General features: G+C 37.6%; 1 protein-coding gene across 2 annotated transcripts in view; it reads left to right on the top strand.

The window, feature by feature from the left end:
* ELP2 (elongator acetyltransferase complex subunit 2) overlaps positions 1 to 18581 on the top strand; it is a 44111-nt gene extending 25530 nt beyond the window's left edge. The window contains exons 14-22 of one of the 2 annotated variants that reach the window (XM_029227071.1): positions 197 to 266; positions 795 to 890; positions 1046 to 1103; positions 1719 to 1791; positions 10897 to 11089; positions 12475 to 12596; positions 14124 to 14257; positions 15012 to 15125; positions 18021 to 18581. In XM_029227071.1, coding sequence (XP_029082904.1) covers positions 197 to 266; positions 795 to 890; positions 1046 to 1103; positions 1719 to 1791; positions 10897 to 11089; positions 12475 to 12596; positions 14124 to 14257; positions 15012 to 15125; positions 18021 to 18177 — 1017 coding nt within the window. In that variant the 3' untranslated portion in view covers positions 18178 to 18581. The remainder of the gene's footprint in view (positions 1 to 196; positions 267 to 794; positions 891 to 1045; positions 1104 to 1718; positions 1792 to 10896; positions 11090 to 12474; positions 12597 to 14123; positions 14258 to 15011; positions 15126 to 18020) is intronic. The other variant, XM_029227080.1, reaches the window with a different exon arrangement.
* The last annotated feature ends 636 nt before the right edge of the window (positions 18582 to 19217 follow it).

The raw sequence follows: 19217 nt of genomic DNA, 5'->3' as shown, positions 1-19217 counted from the left end.
CCTCTCTGCTGGAGAGTGATTGCTTAGTATTGCATCTCTCAGTTCAGGAAATGGAAGTGTGGGCAGATATCCACACAGAATGGTAAAATGGTCTTTACACTGCTTCTCAGCATTTGTGAGCATAACATTTTTTTATAGTGACTGAGGTAACAGTAACTTTTAGCATTTAAAACATGTATCATACTTTTTATTCCAGCAAGATGGTGATCTTCCAGAAGGAGCTACCGTCCCTGCTTTGGGATTATCAAATAAAGCTGTCTTTCAGGGTAAGGCTTTCGTCTCCAAAATTACTGAACCTATAGTGGTGCTTAAAACCTAGTTACACATTTGTATATTATGTACCTAATGTTCATTACAGGTGATTTGTTATTTTTAAAAATCACAGTACATGCATCTCTCTTCTATCAGCTATTTCATGGTAAGTACTCTGTGTACACATGCAGACCCTGAAATAGGTGCTGCTTTTACAAAGTGTATTTCATGGAGCACTCACAACCACAGATGCTAATGTGGATAGCTTGAAAAATGTGTTCCACAGTATAAAAAGTTTGGGAAACATTAGGTCAAAGGAAAAGGAAGGAATCTATGGAATTGACCAGTGCTCTAAGGAGCGCATTTGGAAAATACCAGAGTAATGGAAATACCCTTGGCTTTGCCATCACGCGAATACAGCGTTGAATTACACTGCCTTCAGGTACCACTATTTTCTAACTAGTGGCCTTAATATTGGGACATGTGCAGGAGACATAAAGTTGGTGACTACATTCATGATGTTGATGTTTGTTTTAAACTAGGAGATACAGCGTCTCAGCCTTCTGATGAAGAGGAGCTGTTAACTAGTACTGGTTTCGAATATCACCAGGTGGCCTTTCAACTCTCCATACTTACTGGTAAGAAAAGGCAAAAAGATGGTTCGCTAGAATCATTAGTACAGTACACATAGTATGGGGTCTGTCACCACTGACCTCAATAAGTGCTGCAGAATTCACTTGTTTATCTGCATGAAAGTGGAAAAATTAATTGCAATGCTATAAATTTATTGTAGAACCTCCCACTGAGGATCATCTTCTGCAAAATACTTTGTGGCCTGAAGTTCAAAAACTGTAAGTTAAATTGTACTTAGCTCTTTAGTCTGATTCGATCGTAACTTGTGATGCCCCCTTCCCAACCAGTTTGATTTTCTCCTTTGCTTTCCTCTTACCTACATTTTCCCTCCTGCTGTAAACATCTCTTGATGGCCTTCATAAGGGGTGAAAATCAAACTTCACATAGATATTTATATTGCTATGTATTATATTTACTAGATTTATCGGTCTTGATTTTTAAAGTAGAGAGACATAACACTATTTTTTTTCCTTTTTAAAAAAAATTTTAAGTTTTGTTATTCTCTTGGTCTTTTTTTTCCTACAGTGTTTCCCTATCAGGACCTTTCTATGGTTTGTTATTTATGGTAGTGGCTGGCTGGCGGTGAAAACTTGTATTTTAATCTAGTTGTTTGAATAAGTTGTATTACTACTAGGAAGTTGGCATTTTTCTCCAGTCTCTGCTTTTACCCCAAATATTTACCTAGACAAAAGTACAATGTTTCTTAAAAGAACTGTGTGTTAGCTGGAGAGATTGATTTCTTTTCTCATTTAAAAATTTTGCAGCACAAGAATAGGTACATTTACTAATTACCTACTTAGAGGGGTCATCCATTTTCTCTTTTTAAATTTTAGATACGGACATGGTTATGAAATATTTTGTGTTGCTTGTAGCAATTCAAAGACACTGCTTGCCTCAGCTTGTAAGGTAGGGCATTTTACTTTTTTATTCTACTTGGTCACAGGTTATTTGAGTCATCAGGCTCCTGCAGGCTTAGTAGTGATGGAGGCAGAATTTGACACGAAAGGCCACAGGTGCCTGATTTTTCTGAATCTTGCTTTCTCAGTCTCTTTATTCTGTCCCATCAGAAGCTTGCAGTTGCCTTTTAAATCTGTTTCAGCTGCACATTTTTGTTCTTAAATACTTGGTTTGAGCTGATTTATGCCCCTACTCAGAAACTATTTAATCAGGTATCTTAAAATGAGAGCTAAAAATGTGGTAACATAAATTTTTAGTAATGGGAGTCCTGGAGACAGGGGAATGAGAAGGTGAAACCCTGCACCATGTATGCCATCTGACCATCTCTTGAGGACACTGTGGGTGCTGACCTAAGTGAGTAGAGTCCCTTGGCCCTTGCCACGGTGAGGCAGGATGGTGGCCAGCTCAGTGAGCCACCAGCACGTGACACTGCGGAATAGTGCATCTCAGACATCTGCCTGGGAGAATGATCTTGAACTTGCTATTCAGTATTTATCTATATACTGTGGAGGATTGTGTGAAAGGTCTGAGACCTACACATTCCCCTAACTTTCCTAAAATTTATTTATTAAAACACCAAGAAAATTTATTTATCTGTTTTAAGCATGATGATGAGAGCTGCCCACCTGGATGGGCACCTATGGGGTTTTTTTGTTTTGGGGGTTTTTTGGTATGTTTGTTTTTTGTCCCTGCTCTTGCTGTGGTTTCTTGCTACTGGCCTGTATTGAGGGACATCCTAGGAAATAATTGTTGTGCTCCTTCTGCCCCACCCCCTTGTTTGTTGTCCTCTTTGTGAGGGTGGTACTGAGAGGGTGGTACTTCCTTCTGTTAATACAAGGGCCTTTGGAAAGAATAGGGCATAAGTAGCAAGAATAACTGTGCTTCTACTGAGCAGCTAATTTGTGTCTTAGGGCACTGTCAATCACATAATTATTTTCTCCTTTTCAAGTTGGCTCACTTGTAGCAAGTATGTGCATTTCTTTTTTGAACTAACATTTTTAGCTGCTTTATTTAGGTGTCATTAGCGTGCTGTCAACTGCATGTTGAAAGTGAACAATTTGATAAATTCTGACATATGTTTATACCTGTGAAATCATCACTACATATCAAGATAGTAAACATACCATCAGCCCCCCAAATTTCCTCTGCCCCATCCCTAGTAAACCACTAATCTGCTTTTTATCATGATAGAGTAGTTTACATTTTCTAAATTTTTGTATGAATGGAGTCATATAGTATGCACTCTTTTTCATCTGGCTTTTTTCATTTAGCATAATAATTTGAGATTCATCCATGTTGTTGCATGTATCAGTTGCTCATTTTTTTTTTCTGCATAGTCTTCCCTTTTACAGATATACTACAATTTGTTGATCCATACACTTATTAATGGACATTTGGGTGATTTCCAGTTTTTGGCTTTTATTAATAAAGCAGTTATGAATATTTGTATACAAGTCTTTGCATGGATATATGCTTTCATTTCTCTTGAGTAAATACATATGAGTGGAATTGCTGGGTATATGGTAGATGTATATTTAAATTTTTAAGAAATTGACAAACTATTTTCCAAAGTGGTTGTACCATTGTACAATCCCACTAGCAATATATGAGAGTTCCAGTTGCTCCACGCCCTCACCAGTGCGTGGTATTGTCAGTCTTTTTAACATTAGCCATTCTGATAGGTTTGTAATATCTCATTGTGCCTGTAATTTGCATTTCCGTAATGATTAAATGATGTTGAACAGCTCTTCATGTGCTAATTTTCCAACTGTATGTCTTCTTTGATGAAGTATCTGTTCAAATCTTTTGCCCAGTTCTTTATTGTATTGTTTTCTTATTACCGAATTTTGAAAAGCTCTTTATATACACTGGATACTACTTTATCAGATATATGCTATGTAGGTAGTTTTCCCCAGTGACTTTTCCTTCATTTTCTTAACAATGTTTTTCAAAGAGCAGAAGTTGTATGTTTTGGTGAAGTCTAATTTATCAGTTTTTTTCTGTATTGGGTTTGTGCTTCTAATGTAGTATCTAAGAAATCTTTGCCTGGGACTTCCCTGGTGGTCCAGTGGTTAAGATTTCACACTTCCACTGCAGGGGGCGTGGGTTTGATCCCTGGTCAGGGAACTAAGATCCCGCATGCTGTGCAGAGTGGCCATAAAAGAAAAAGGAAAGAAAGAAATCTTTGCCTGACTCAAGTTCTTTTGCCACATTTTGTTCTAGGAGTTTTATAGATTTTAAGTTTTATGTTTAGACCTATGATACATCTTTTATTAATTCTTCCTGTTGTATGGAGTATATATTACACTTGATTTTTTTTGCATGTGGATATCCAGTTGTTCCATCATTATTTGTTGAAAAGACTATCCCTTCACCTCGTACCTTTTGCATCTTTGTCAAAATTAGCTGTCCATATATGTTTGGGTCTATTTCTAGACTTTATTTTGTCCTACTCATCTTTTTTTTTTTTCTTTCCTGTTTTGATGCCAGTGCTGCAGTCTCTTTAACAACTATAGCTTTTTATACTGTGTCTTGAAACCAGGAGGTAATTGTCTTCTAACCCTCTTCTCACTTTTCAAATGTAGTTTGGCTAGTCTAGGTTCTTTACTTTTCCACATGAATTTTATAATCAGCTTGACAGTTTCTACAAAAGTATGTGCTGGCATTTTGATGGGGATTGCGTTGAATCTATAGATTAATTGTGGAAGAATTTTAACAATATTGAGTCTTGACACATGAATGCAGTATGCCTCTCATTTATTTAGATCTTTAATTTCTCTCAGGGTTTTGTTTGTTTTTTTTTAGTAAGCCTTTTATCTTGGAATAATTTTATATTTAGTGAAAGTTGCAGAGATAGTACCTAGAATACCATTATACCTCCTACCCAGTGTTAACATCTTAATATTATCAGGAATATTTTGTACTTTTCAGTGTCAGGTCTTACACATATTTTGTCAGATTTATCCTTATTTCATATATTTTATGTCTGATTGTTCATTGCTCACATAAGGAAATGCAGTTGCTTTTTGTAATCAGTTTTTTATCCTGCAACTTGCTAAACTTATTATAGCTTTATTGTAGATATTGGATTTTCCACATAGATGCTTATGTTGCCTGTGAATAAAGAAAATTTTACTTCTTCCTTTCCCATATGGATGTCTTAATGTTGACTAGACGTTGTAACATCAGAAGTCCTCACCTATTCCTCATCTCAGCAACAGAATATTTAGTTTTGTCCATTAAGTGTTATGCTTGCTGTGGATTTTTTTTTATGGCTCTTCTTTATCAGGTTGCAAAATCTCCCTGCGGTTCCTAGTTTGCAGAGAGTTTTTATCAGGAATGGATGTTAGGTTTTGTCAAATGTTTTTTCTTTATCTCTTAACATGATCATATGTTTTTCCCATTTTAGTTTATTAATATGGTGAATTACATGGATTGATTTTTCAAATGATGAACCAAACCCCAAATGCTTATATTATATATATATTTTTTTTTCAATTATTCTTTTTATTGAGGTATAACTGACATATATAACATTATATTAGTTTCAGGTGTACAACATAATGATTCAATATTTGTATACATTGTGAAGTGATCACCACAATAAGTCTAGCTAACATCCATCATCATACACAGTTACAAGAAATATTTTTTTCTTGTGCTGAGGACTTTTAAGATTTCAGCAACTTTCAAATATGCAGTGCAATATTAACTATAATCACCGTGCTCTATGTTACATCCCCCTGACTTCGTTATTTATAGCTGGACGTTTGTACGTTTTGACTCCCTTCACCCATTTCATCTATCCCCCAGTCTTGGCTTCTGGCATCTCCCAATTCATTCTCTGTGTGTCTATGAGCTTGGTGGTTTTTTTTATTGTTGCTGTTTTTAGATTCTGCTTATAAGTGAGATTGTACAGTATTTGTCTTTGTCTGACTTATCTCACTTAGCATAATGCCCACAAGGTCTGTCCATGTTGTCACAAATGGAAATATTTCATTGGTTTTTTTTTTGTTTTATTTTTTGTTTTTTTTTTGCGGCACGCGGGCCTCTCACTGTTGTGGCCTCTCCCGTTGCGGAGCACAGGCTCCGGACGCGCAGGCTCAGCGGCCATGGCTCACGGGCCCAGTCGCTCACGGGCGCAGTCGCTCCGCGGCACGTGGGACCTTCCCGGACCGGGGCACGAACCCGTGTCCCCTGCATCGGCAGGCGGACTCTCAACCACTGCGCCACCAGGGAAGCCCTCATTGTTTTTTATGGCTGAATACTCTTCCACCATGGTGTGTGTGTCTGTCCGTTTTCTTTATCCATTGATCCATTTTCTTTATCCATTTGATGGACACTTAGGTTGTTTCCATATGTTGGCTATCATAAATAATGCTGCAGTGAACATGGGGGTACACATATCTTTTCAAGTTAGTGTTTTTATTTTCTTTGGGTAAACACCCAGAAGTGGAATTGCTGGATCATATGTTAATTCCAGTTTTAATTTTTTGAGGGACCTCCATACTGTTTTTCATAGTGGCTGCACCAGTCTACATTTCCACCAGCAAGGCACAGGGTTCCCTTTTCCCCATATCCTCTCCAGCACTTATTCCTTGTCTTTTTGATGATAGCCATTCTAATGGGTGTAAGGTGATATCTCATTGTGGTTTTGATTTGCATTACCCTTATAATTAGTGATGTTGAGCATCTTTTCATGTTTCTGTTGGCCATGTATATGTCTTCTTTGGAAAAATGTCTATTTAGATCCTTTGCCTATTTTTTATTTATTTATTTAATTTTATTTTATATTTTGCTATTCAGATGTATGTGTTCTTTATATAGCTTTTATATTAACCCCTTAACAGATGATTTGCAAACATTTTCTCCCATTCAGTAGGTTGCCTTTTCATTTTGTTGATGATTTCTTATATTTTTATATATTGTTGGATTCAGTTTGCTAAAATTTTGTTTAAAACTCTCATATATAGTATGTGAGAGACATTGCTGTGTAGTTTTCTTTCCTTGTAATGGCTTCATCTGGTTTTGGTATCACAGTAATATTAGCCTCATAGAAATATTTCCTCCTTTGCAATTTTCTGGAAGAGCTTGTGAAGAATTGGTATTTCCTTTTTTAAATATTTGGTAGAATTTCCCAGTGAAGCAAACTGACCTTGAGTTATCTTTGTGGGAAGGTTTTTAACTACCTATAATTTTTTAAATAGATGCAGGGCTATTTCATTCAAGATATCTAATTTTTCGTGGGTGTACTTTGATGGTTTGTGTCTTTCAGGAAATTTGCCCCTTTTATCTGATTTGTCATATTTATTGGCATAAAGTTGTTCATAGTATTCCCTTTTGATCCTTTTATTACCTGAAGAATCCCTGGTGACGTTACCTTTCTTATTCCTGTTATTGGCAATTTGTCTCTTTTCTCTCATACCCTCTTTTTTTTTTTGGTGGGAGAGAATTCTGGGAATTGACCAGGAAATTAATGAGTTTATGATTTTATTAATATTTTCAGAGAACAAGCTTTTGGTTTATTTATTTTATTTATTTTGATTTACTTTTGGCTGCATTGGGTCTTCGTTGCTGCATATGGGCTTTCTCTGGTTGCGACGAACGGGAGCTACATACACTCCGTTGTGGTGCACTGGCTTCTCACTGTGGTGGCTTCTCTTGTTGCGGAGCACAGGCTCTAGGTGCACAGGCTTCAGTAGTTGTGGCACGTGGGCTCAGTATTTGTGGCTCACAGGCTGTAGAGCACAGGCTCAGTAGTTGTGGCACACAGGTTTAGTTGCTCCGCGGCATGTGGGATCCTCCTGGACCAGGGCTTGAACCGTGTCCTCTGCATTGGCAGGCAGATTCTTAACCACCGCACTACAAGGGAAGTCCTCATTTCTTTTTCTGTCTCTAATAAGGTTAAAACTGAGGTCATTGATTCTAGATCTTTCTTTCTAATATAGGTGTTAAGTGCTATAAGTTTTCCTCTAAGTATTGCTTTCGAGGCATTCTGCAAATTTTGATACGTTGTGTTTTCATTTTCATTCAATTAGAAACACTTTCTAATTTCTCTTTGATTTTATTTTTTAGCTTAGGTTATTTTGAAATGTATTAGTTTCCATATACTGAGTGTTTTTCAGATATCTTTCTGTTATTGATTTCTAATTTAAGTTTATTTTGTTCAGAAAACATAGTATGACTTCAATCCTTTGATATTTAATCTTGGTAAATTTCCATGTTCTTTTGAGAAGAATTTGGATTCTGTTTATTTTGGGTCGAGTGTTCTGAAAATATGAATTACATTGGTTGACAGTATTGTCTTCTTTATTCTTTTGGTTCTATCGTGAATGGCATTTTGAAATCTCTAATTGTGGACTTGTCTTTTAATCCTTATAGTTCCTTCAGTTTGTACTTTATGTATTTTTGAACTTCTGTTGTTAGATCCTAAACATTTATGATGGTTATTTTCTCTTGATTAACTGACTAGTTTCTTATTATGCAATGAACCTCTTTACTTCTGGTAATATTTTCTGCTCTGAAGTCTACTTTCTCTGATGTTAGTGTAGCCACTCCAGGTTTCCTTTGAGTAGTGCTTGAATTATGTATCTTTTTCCATCATTTTACTTTAAGCTGTTTGTTTCCTTTTATTTCAAGTGGGTTTCTTGGAGACAGCATATAATTGGGTCTTGCTGTTTTTCTCATCTTGATAATCTTTCATTTTAATAGGGGTGCTTATTAGATCATTTGCATTTGATGTAATAATTGATATGATAGATTAACTCCTTTCATCTTGCTATTTGTTTTCTATTTGATCTATCTATTCTTTGATCCATTATACTTATTTTGGATTAAGTGATTCCTTTTTATGATTCCATTTTATTTCTTTTTTTTGTTTTGTTTAGTAGATATGACTCTTTGTTATTTTATTGGTTGTTTCACATTTTATACTATATATCTTTAATTTACCACAGTTTACCATCAAGTAATACTGCACTATTTGTGTATGAGAACATAAGTATACTTTCATTTCCTTCTACTTTGTGGTATTGTTTTTGTACATTTTACTTCTTCACAGAAATCCCACAATATTATTTATACTTTAACAGTTAATTATCCCTAAAGATATTTAAATAATAAAAATATTTTTTCCATCAGATATTATTTTCATGCTGCCTACAGGATGTTCTTAACATTCCTCATAATGCAGTTCTGCTGGTCAGGAATTTTTTCAGCTTTTTGCCTGTCTGAAAAGGATCTATTTCTCCTTCATTTTTTAACAGTATTAGTGGTGGCTAAAGAATTGTTGGTTTTCGGGGCTTCCCTGGTGGCGCAGTGGTTGAGAGTCTGCCTGCTGATGCAGGGGACATGGGTTCGTGCCCCGGTCTGGGAGGATTCCACGTGCCGCGGAGCGGCTGGGCGCGTGAGCCATGGCCCCTGAGCCTGCGCGTCCGGAGCCTGTGCTCCGCAACGGGAGAGGCCACAACAGTGAGAGGCCCACGTACCGCAAAAAAAAAAAAAAAAAAAGAATTGTTGGTTTTCCCTTAGGTACTTCAAAAATGTTGCTCCATTTTCCTCTGACTTGCATTGTTTTGGATGAGAAGCCCACTGTCATTTTTCTTTGTTACTTAGTAATGGTTTTTTTTCCTCCAGCTGCAATTTTATATTTTTCAGTGGTTTTAAACAATTTGATTTCTGTTGGTATAGTTTTCTTCATGTTTCTTGTGCTTGGGTTTTATTGAACATCTTAGATCTCTAGGTTTATTGTTTTCATTGAATTTGGAAATTTTTTGGCCATTATCTTTTTAAGTATTTTTTTCTTATCCTTTTGCAGACCATAGTTATATTTGGCTGCTTGACGTCATAGAGTTCAGTGATTGTTTTTTTCTTTTTCTTTTTTTCCTACTCTGTGATTCATTTTGTCTTTTAGGTATCAGTGTTCTTTGTTGCCAGATACCTAATATTTTGGAGTGCCATTATTTCGTATATTTTGTCTGATCTTTTAGTTTTTTTCACACAAGAGAGTAAATCTGGTCCCTGTTACTCCATATTGACCAGAAGTGAAAGTTTCTAAACTACTAATTACACAGTTAATACACAGATGTATTCTTCTTGTAAAATATTAAAGTAGTATGGAGGTCCCTCAAAAAATTAAAAATAGAACTATACCATATGATCCAGCACTTCTTCTTTTGGCTGTTTATCCAAAGGAAATGAAAACATTAATTTATAAAGATATATGTACCTCTATGTTCATTGTAGCATTATTTACAATAGCCAAGATATGGAAGCAACCGAAGTGCCCATTGATAGAGGAATGGATAAGGAAGGGGTGGGGTGTGTGTGTGTGTGTGTGTGTGTGTGTGTGTGTGTGTGTGTGTGATGGAATATTACTCAGCCTTAAAAAAGAGGAATGAAATCTTGCCATTTGTGGCAACATGGATGGACCTGGAGGGTATTATGCTAAGTGAAATGAGTAAATAAGTTAGAGAAAGACACACACCAAATGATTTCATTTATATATGGAATCTAAAAAACAAAACAAATGAACAAACAAAACAGAAACAGACTCATAGGTACAGGGAATAGACAGGGTGTTTTCAGCGGGGTGGAGGGATGACTGAAGTAGGGGTTTAAGAGGTATAAACTTTCAGTTATAAAATAAGTCACAGGGATGTAAGGTACCCATAGGGGATATAGTCAATAATATGGTAACAACTTTGTATGATAATGGATAGTAACTAGACTTACTGTGGTGATCATTTCATAATGTATAAAAATATTGAACCACTATGTCATACACCTGAAACTAATATAATATTGTATGTTAAATATAACTCAATTTTTAAAATTGTGATTTCAGTGCCAGTCTCTAATTATTCACCCTTTCTAATTCCAGTCTGTCTCTTCTCAGAGGTTACACCTGGTTATAGTATTTATAGTATTTTCTCAGAAGTTGTTTTTTTTTTACACAGATACATAAAAAATACCATAGAAACAATATATTATTTTGAAAAATGTTTTCAGTTTATTTCACTTTAATTGCTTTATTGTTTCATCTCTGTCCTATAGGCAGCTAAGAAAGAGCATGCAGCTATCATTCTTTGGAACACTGCATCTTGGAAACAGGTGCAGAATTTAATTTTCCACAGTTTGACTGTCACACAGATGGCCTTCTCTCCTGATGACAAGTTCTTACTAGCTGTTTCCAGAGATCGGACCTGGTCACTGTGGAAAAGGCAGGACACAGTCTCACCTGAGTTAGGTAAAACAGCTGTTGGTTGGGAAGATTATTAGTGAAACAGTTATGTCCATTTACCTACTTTGAGCAGCTGTTGTGTAAAGAGAAATAGAAATGATAACAGGGTGAAGGGCAGAGTCTGGTTGTTGTGAGTCTTTCAAAGTTTTGTGATAACTGAGGAAGACTTGACCTTCCTTGTAAGGATGATATGTATTCAGACATCTCAGCTAAAGAAACATAAAAATCTACATGTAGAAAATTTGGATTTCGCAGGTGGTTACAGAATGCCACCATAAAACCAAATGGATGATATATACTGAGGATTTTATGGGACAGGAATAATGAATATACAGTTAAATTATGAAACTCAGAAGGACCATTGTCTTTACCATTCACCTACCCACCTCTGTCACAGTGATAATTGGGAGGGGGTGTTTTAGGCATCCATTTGTGAATAACATGACCCCTGGGCAAAATGTTAACACACCTACCTGCATTCTACTTTGGATCTGGCATAAGTTGAAAAAAAAAAAAGGAAAAGGAAAAAAAGCTTCGTGTGATTGCAGCAGTAGCCTATTCTTATTCTTCCAGTTTCATTGAGTAGGTAGAATCTAGAGAGCGTTTAAAGTACTTTGTGTTGTTTAATCCTGTTTTTAATTTTTCCATTGATAAAACCTACTGCAATTTCATCTTATGATATTTTTAGTCCTTTGGGTTTTTTGTGTTTTAGAGAATACCAGGGACTATGACACATACTGAGCAGTATATGTTGTAACAGACTGATTTCATTTGCAACTAGTGATTTCCTAACATGCAACTTTTACTTTTTTAAAAAAGTTAAAGTGATATTATACTAATAACAAATCCTTTAATTTGCTATATCTTTATGGATTGTGGATTAATAGATACATTAGTCTACCCTCCATACACAGTTAACGTCTTTTACGTTTAGTCCCTATGAGGGCTAGAAGTTAGTTACCTACACTTAAAATATTGCAAGGGAAGAGATTTTTTTTTAAGTTGGTTTTTTTCTTTTACATTATTTAAGGGTTCATTAGTCTTTTTTTCCATAGCTTAATACACAGATCTGGCTACTTCCTGAGTAAGTTTAAATTTCATCAGGCTTCTTCCATAAGCATAAATTGAACTTTTAGTTAAGTGTCCAGAAGATGTTTGTTATCAGTCACTAGAGAGTGACTAGTCAGTATAAAAGCATTTCCTACTAGAAAAATAACTGTATGCACATAGCCTTCTGGTGAGAGATCAGCTGCCTGGCCTTGGTTGCAAAAGTCTGTGTATATAAATTGATTGTTAAATTACATGTTGTATATGGCATTTAAACATGGCTTTCTAACAGGTAAAAAACTGCTCTCTCCACTTTGTGACTAGTGCATATGTGTTTCTTTCAGACCCAGTTTTCAGTCTCTTTGCCTTCACTAACAGAATCACCGCTGTGCACAGTAGAATTATTTGGTCTTGTGATTGGAGTCCTGATGGCAAGTATTTCTTCACTGGAAGTCGGGACAAAAAGGTAATTTTTTTTAACTTAATATTTTTTCAAATGTAAAATAATATTACAGGTGTGTTCGGATAAAAAGCACATAATCCTAATTTTCTGATACATCTTTTAAAAATCAGTTTATTTATTTCCTTCTGTGTTTTTCATATGCGTACATAAAAAGGCTTTTCTTACTTGTTAAATTCTATAATACATGTCTCTGAAATATCAAATACGAGAAGAAGTCCCTTCAGACACATGACTATCAGATGGCTCCAGTAGGAGAAAAAGTAGTAAAGGAAATGGGTCAGGACTAAGAAAGTAGGAGAGCAGGAGTGGATGGAGGGACATAGGGAAAGACAGTTTCTGCTTTTCTTTTTCGTACTTTTGGGAATTTAAAATTCTTTCTATAATGAATGATTATTACCTTTTCATTCAGCGAAGGAGGCGGGGTGTGTGCCTGTGTGTGTCACGAGCTGTGAAAAAAATCAGAACGAGTTAGCTAGCAGTAGGTTCTTGACCATGACCCTCGCCCTTGTTCTCTGGGAAATGTTCCCCTGGCCTCTGGTCTTTCCTCTGTTTTCATGCTCTTTAAAGCATCCTTCCCTTTTTCTGCACTTCCTGCAGACCAGAGGCGCTGAGGCACTTGAGCGTTTCCTCTCCTCTCCTGCCCTCTCCAGTCACAGTCATGGTACAAGTTACAGAAGCAGAGGACTAACACAGCATGCTGTCACTCAATGAAACACTGAAATGTTAGCCTCTGAAGTGCTTTCTCTCAGACCTTTACTTCTGTCATTTGCCTATTCATTTCTTCCCCGGCATTTGTCTTCCTACTCTCTGCTAGCTGCTCAGGCAGCAGGACTGCTTCTGCCTTCCACAGTCAGGCCCGGTAGCAGATGGTCCAGCTGTGGCTGTCACAGGTCAAGGCTGAAACGGACAAAGCACATCCGCCATGCAGTCTCAGGACTGCACTCCTGCTTGCTTGGGCGGAGCCCTCTGCTCAGAATCTTGCTTTGGTCCTGCGTTTTCACTTCCCTCTCCATTTCTTTGTGACCATTCACACCCTTCTGAGGCATGAGCTTCCAGGAAAGCCTCATTTCTTATGCGGTGTATCATCAAGGTTAGGGCCTCCCGAGTGAGCTGAGCTGATTCCATGAGCAGTGGGTGGTGTAGAAGAAGAGCCAGGGACTTGGTTGGTTTCATGCCTTTTGTGGTAATTCCTTGGGGTGGTGCACGAGCACCTTGAGGACGTGGTGGACAGAATCTCACTGGATCAGAACTGGTTTCCTGAGTGTAAAGAGCAGGCTAAACACACCTGGTCTCTGGGCGGGGACAGTCATCTTTGGACCAGCACAGTTGGGTAGTTGAGGTCTCAGAGACATGTATCTGCTACATGGTGGCTTCTCTGTGATGCTTGAAATGCTCAGAAGTCCTGGAACACAAATGAAAATGATGCATTTTTTAAAATGTCGTTGTCCTCTATGCCATTGAAACGCTCTAATGCATTGCTAGAAACCTTGCAAAGAGAAAGTTTTACAGAGTTTGATCTGTTTGTGTTAGGTGGTTGTCTGGGGTGAGTGCGACTCCAGCGATGACTCCACTGAGCACAGCATCGGCCCCTGCTCCTCCGTTCTGGACGTGGGCGGAGCTGTGACTGCCATCAGTGTCTGCCCAGTACTTAACCTTTCCCAACGGTCAGTCTCTGTGTGGGGCTTCATCTTATGTTTTCTTTAAGAAGACCACTTAGTTTCTCAATGTGTAGCCCTCTTATACTTTCATCTTTGGGTTCTCTTAGCTTCCAAGTTAACTATTTTTTTTTTATAATGCTTATGTTTCTCATAGGATTTCTTTTTTGTTTTTAACACCATTTTATTTTATCTTATCTTTCTGATCAACCCCTATTTATTTATTTATTTGTTGGTTGGTTTGGCTGCGCTGCGTGGCTTGTGGGATCCTAGTTCCCGGATCAGGGATCAAACCCAGGCCCCCCCACAGTGGAAGCTCAGAGCCCCAAACACTGGACCACCAGGGAACTCCCCTCAAAAGAATTGCTAAATTGATAGAGCTTGATGATATTCAGCGTGGTGAAATAGAGATCGGGAGTGTGGCTCAAAGGTTCTTATTTCACCAAATTTAGGACTGTGGTGCTTTCTCTGTAACAAGTATCTTCGGTAGAACAAGGGTCTCTGCTGCCTGCCAGGGAAACACTGGCTTATAGGCCTTGCCAGCAGAGGGCAGAGGTAAAACTGTGAGCATCCTCGATAGAGAGGAGGCTCTGTGAGCGCACAGTAGAGCAGCGCACTGGATCCTGGGCCCGAATTTTAAGCAGAGTCCTTTGTAAGCCAGAGACAGTTGGGAGCACTGAAGAACTACTTTAGATTGGTGATGATGGAGATAACAGAAGTTCATGCTAAATTAATCACTGTCTTTCCCTTCCCTTAAAAACAGATACGTTGTTGCAGTAGGATTAGAGTGTGGAAAGATTTGTTTATATTCTTGGAAAAAGACTGATCAAGTTCCAGAAATAAATGACTGGAGGCACTGTGTAGAAACAAGTCAAAGGTATTTCCTTCCTGTTTTTGCTTCCATCAGATTAGATAGATATCATGGAGTCTTTAGCAGCAAATCTTATGTCACATTTGCATGGAGAGAAACACAGATCTGTTCATGGTGCTTACTGCCAATTTGTACCTCTGTGTTTTGTGACAGTCTCTTGAGATTGACGTTTATTACTATACTGCACTTGTTTTTTAAAAGTTTATTTGACCAAATTGCTTGTTTGCATGATACTGTGTTTACAGACAACGCATTGGAGATGAAAGTGATTTTCATAATGATGAGTTTCAGAATTTGACTAAGTAGAATCTTAGTAAAATTTAATTCAAAATGTTGGTGGTGTTTTGGAAATATTATAGATTGTGTTTGGTAGCCGAATCTCGTGTTTGAACACTTTAGCTCACATCCTGAGATGGAGTAAACCGTCAAGTGCCCCTCAAAGCCCTGTGACCAGCCTTCAGGCAGAGTAAGAGCTCCTGAGCCTCGTGCCCTGGGCGTGGGCCTTTGCCACCTGAGCTGCTCAGAGCACCTGCTGTTTACAGCCTCCTCCTCATCTGCCTGCTTAGACAGCAGGGAACACTTTTTAATCTACTTCTTTACCCATTTCATTAGTTAAAAATGACTAAACTTTCAAAAAGTCATTCATGTCATTCTGTGTTAGATTTGTTTTAGGATTCTTCAACCTTCATGTATTTAAACTATCCAAAATATAACTTCAAATACAATTCCAAACAACAGCATCATGAGGAAGGTCATTGGCTTGATGCCGAGAGACATATTGTACAAGATATACCTTCCAGGGGAGTTTGTCTCCTTACCAGCAAAGCATGTTAATGCTCATGATAATTGTATTTATTTAAATGTATTTAAAATGAGATCTGCTTTATTACTGCTGTCCTCATGGGTTTTCTCCCACCTCTCTGATGCTGGGTTTAGCTGTTGAAACAGTTCATGCTACTGGCTTACTGAAGAGAGAGGTATCCAATGAAATTCCGTGTTTCAGGCACTTGAAACTTCCTCTCTTCCTGGCCTCCCCTCCTCTTCTTTTCCTTGCTTTCACTTTGCCCTACCCATGATGCTTGCTCTGCCTCTGCCTAGTACCCAGACCACTTCTGTGGCCCGAATGTGGAACAGTGGCAAGAAGCCCCTCAGAAAGTATGGGCAGGGGACATGTACAGAATTTGAGTTTTTCATTAAAAATTTTTTTAGTCATTATGGTGACTTTGGATTTGCAAGAACTAATTCTTGGCTTACCTTATATTATTTGGATTGCTAATATTACACTTATCAGATTACGAGTACTTTTCAAATGAAAGGTTTTGCTGATAATGAAATATAAACGAAGATAATATAAGCAAACACTGCCTTCTAGGTTGGCTCCCCGAACTCCCTGTCTTCTAAATGTGATCTGTTAACACGCTGGATTTAAAGAACATTACCAAAAAAGAAAAGAAACAAAACATACCATCTCAAAGCATATATAGCCAAATAAGTACTGTCCCTCAAAGTAACTTCTCTGGGAAGCAAAGTACTATATATATATATATATATATATATATATATATACTAGTCTAAATATATTCTTGTTTCAGTGATGTCACTACTTCAAATCATTCTTTTAATGAAATGAGAGAACTTTAATATTAATCCAGAACAAATGAGATCCCAGTGATGTTGCTGTTACTTAAAATATTTTTGGAACTTTTCTTTAGGAACTGTGTTCAAAACTAGCTTACCAGTGATGCAAGAAAACCAATTATGATACCTTTTATATAAAGTTTTCCTCATTTTGACCATTCACTTTTTTTTTTTTAGCTTAACCTTCATCTTATTTATAAGCTCATATCCAGATGACTTTTGACTTCTTTCAGTAATCAGATTCATCCTCGAAGGAAGATGAGCTCTCACAGAGAATACTCAGGTCGTAGTCTGTGTGGAAGCATTTCCTTTAGGAGAATTTCAGGAAACACTGAGGCACTGCAGCATTGTTGGAATGTGTGGACCCTTCTAGAGTGGCCACTTGCAAGGGCTCACAGTCATTTGGTGACTTAGGTTCTGGTGTGCTGATTTTTTTAAATGTGTTTCATCACTTCGAGGCTATACTTCATTCTTTTGATCCTGAGAGTGCGTTGGTGACAGGGACTCTCAGAGTCTGCAAGTATAATTTGTGAGCTCAGATATTATTTTCAGTGTTTACTGCTTTAAAACTTGCACCATATTCACCTTATTCCGTTTTGGTTTGGAGGACTAGTTTGCAGGTTAAATTTATAGAGGATATTATATTTCATAGAGATTTATTAATAATCTATGTTTGGTAGCATCCTAGGTTAGCCATGAGGATGGGGGCTGGGGGTAGTGTGTTAATATGAACATCTTGCCCAGGGTCATGCAGTTACAGGTCACATTGGAGACCAAGGTTCTTTCACTGGGTAGTTTATTAAATCTTTCACTATCTTTTCTTACCCAGCAGTAAATAATGAGAGTAAGCGTCCATTCAAGTTACAGGGATGTCAGAAGATCAAATATAGAATATGTTGCAAAGTTGGAATTCTTTAGAAAAGAAACACATTTAGTAATGTTACCTGAAAGACTGATTTTAATAGTTAAAATTGATGGTTAAAGCAAAATTTGACATAAATGCATTGTCTATTTCTTGCTCTTTTTGGTGGTGTCCTTGGTCAGTAAGTAAAACGTTTTCAAGGCTAACATAAAATTGCTAAAATATTAGTGATGGTATTTTAAAACCTGTACATTTAGATGGTCAGGTTTTGACTTCCATTTATGTTAACAACACTAATAGGAAGAGCATACTAACTGAATTAATATGCAGGTGAGCACCCAGAAAAATATTTCATAGTCATAGCATACATTCATTTCATGATTTCTCTCTCTTTGTTTTAGCCAAAGTCATACACTTGCTATCAAAAAATTATGCTGGAAGAACTGTAATGGAAAAACTGAACAGAATGAAGCAGAAGGCACTGAATGGTTACACTTTGCAAGTTGTGGTGAAGATCACACTGTGAAGATACACAGAGTTAACAGATGTGCACTGTAATGGACTTAATGACTGCAAGCATATACTCGTTGGTGTCTTAAAAATATTTATCATGTAAATAGATAACCTTTCTTTACCTCATAATTTCATTGCATTTCATGCTTAAGACCTAAGGCAGTAGTCCTCATGTGAGTCTCAGACCCTTTGAAATATGATGAAAGCTACAGACTCTTTGCTCAAAATGTTTATATACACACAGTCTCAGAACCTTGCCCATACTTTCAGGGATTCAGACCTGCATCTGTGTGTCCCAGATTGAGAGCCTCTATTCTTTCTTTCTTCATGAGCAAATTTGCCTAATTTTGTGTCATTTCGGGCCTTCTCTTTTCAAAAGTTTGGGACGTTTCATTATTTACTACCCTCCGGTGAGGGATAGCCTCAAAAATAAAAAGAGATAAAACCCAGATTATTAATTTTTATTTTAACAGTTTTTTATAAATACGCAGACCACACAAAGTGTGGTCTTGACCCCTCCCTCCCAGTACACACCAACCATTCTAGGAATTTGGCAGGTTGTGAGTTGAACTGTAGTTGGTCGCTTCTCTTGTTCTTTAAAAGTACATAGATGCTTCCTTCAGAGTTTGACTTAAAGTGCTTAAAGTAACTGAGAGATGTAGGGGCTGGAAAGTAGCGTCGGAATCACCTGAATTTCTGTGAAGTTGCAAGGATGAGTCCACAAGAGGAAGGATGAAGTCATGAGCGTGAAGGATGTGCCCCAGGGAGAGGGCGCGATGGGAGCAGAGGGCAGAAGAACACACCAGAAAGACAGTGTTGGGTGTGCCTGCTGAGCTTTGGGAGGCTGCCCACGAGAGCTGAGCACTTGGGAGTTGGGTGGAGAGAGGTTAAGAGAGGGTGTGGGAGAGCCTGCGAAGACTGGTGGGAGAGCCAGGCCTCTCCTGACCCTGTGGGAACATGAGCCACCTGGCAGATTGCCACTTTGCACACTGTACGTAGTAAAGAGCTGGAAGGAGGGAGGCGAGGATTTTCTTGGTGGGAGTTTATGCTATTATCTAACATGACATTTTACTTCCAAAGAAGTT

The sequence above is a fragment of the Monodon monoceros genome, unplaced genomic scaffold (genome assembly GCF_005190385.1).
Source record: "Monodon monoceros isolate NGI ecotype Baffin Bay Population unplaced genomic scaffold, NGI_Narwhal_1 Super_Scaffold_1, whole genome shotgun sequence".
Classification (NCBI taxonomy): domain Eukaryota; kingdom Metazoa; phylum Chordata; class Mammalia; order Artiodactyla; family Monodontidae; genus Monodon; species Monodon monoceros.
This window is presented reverse-complemented; position numbering and strand designations above follow the sequence as displayed.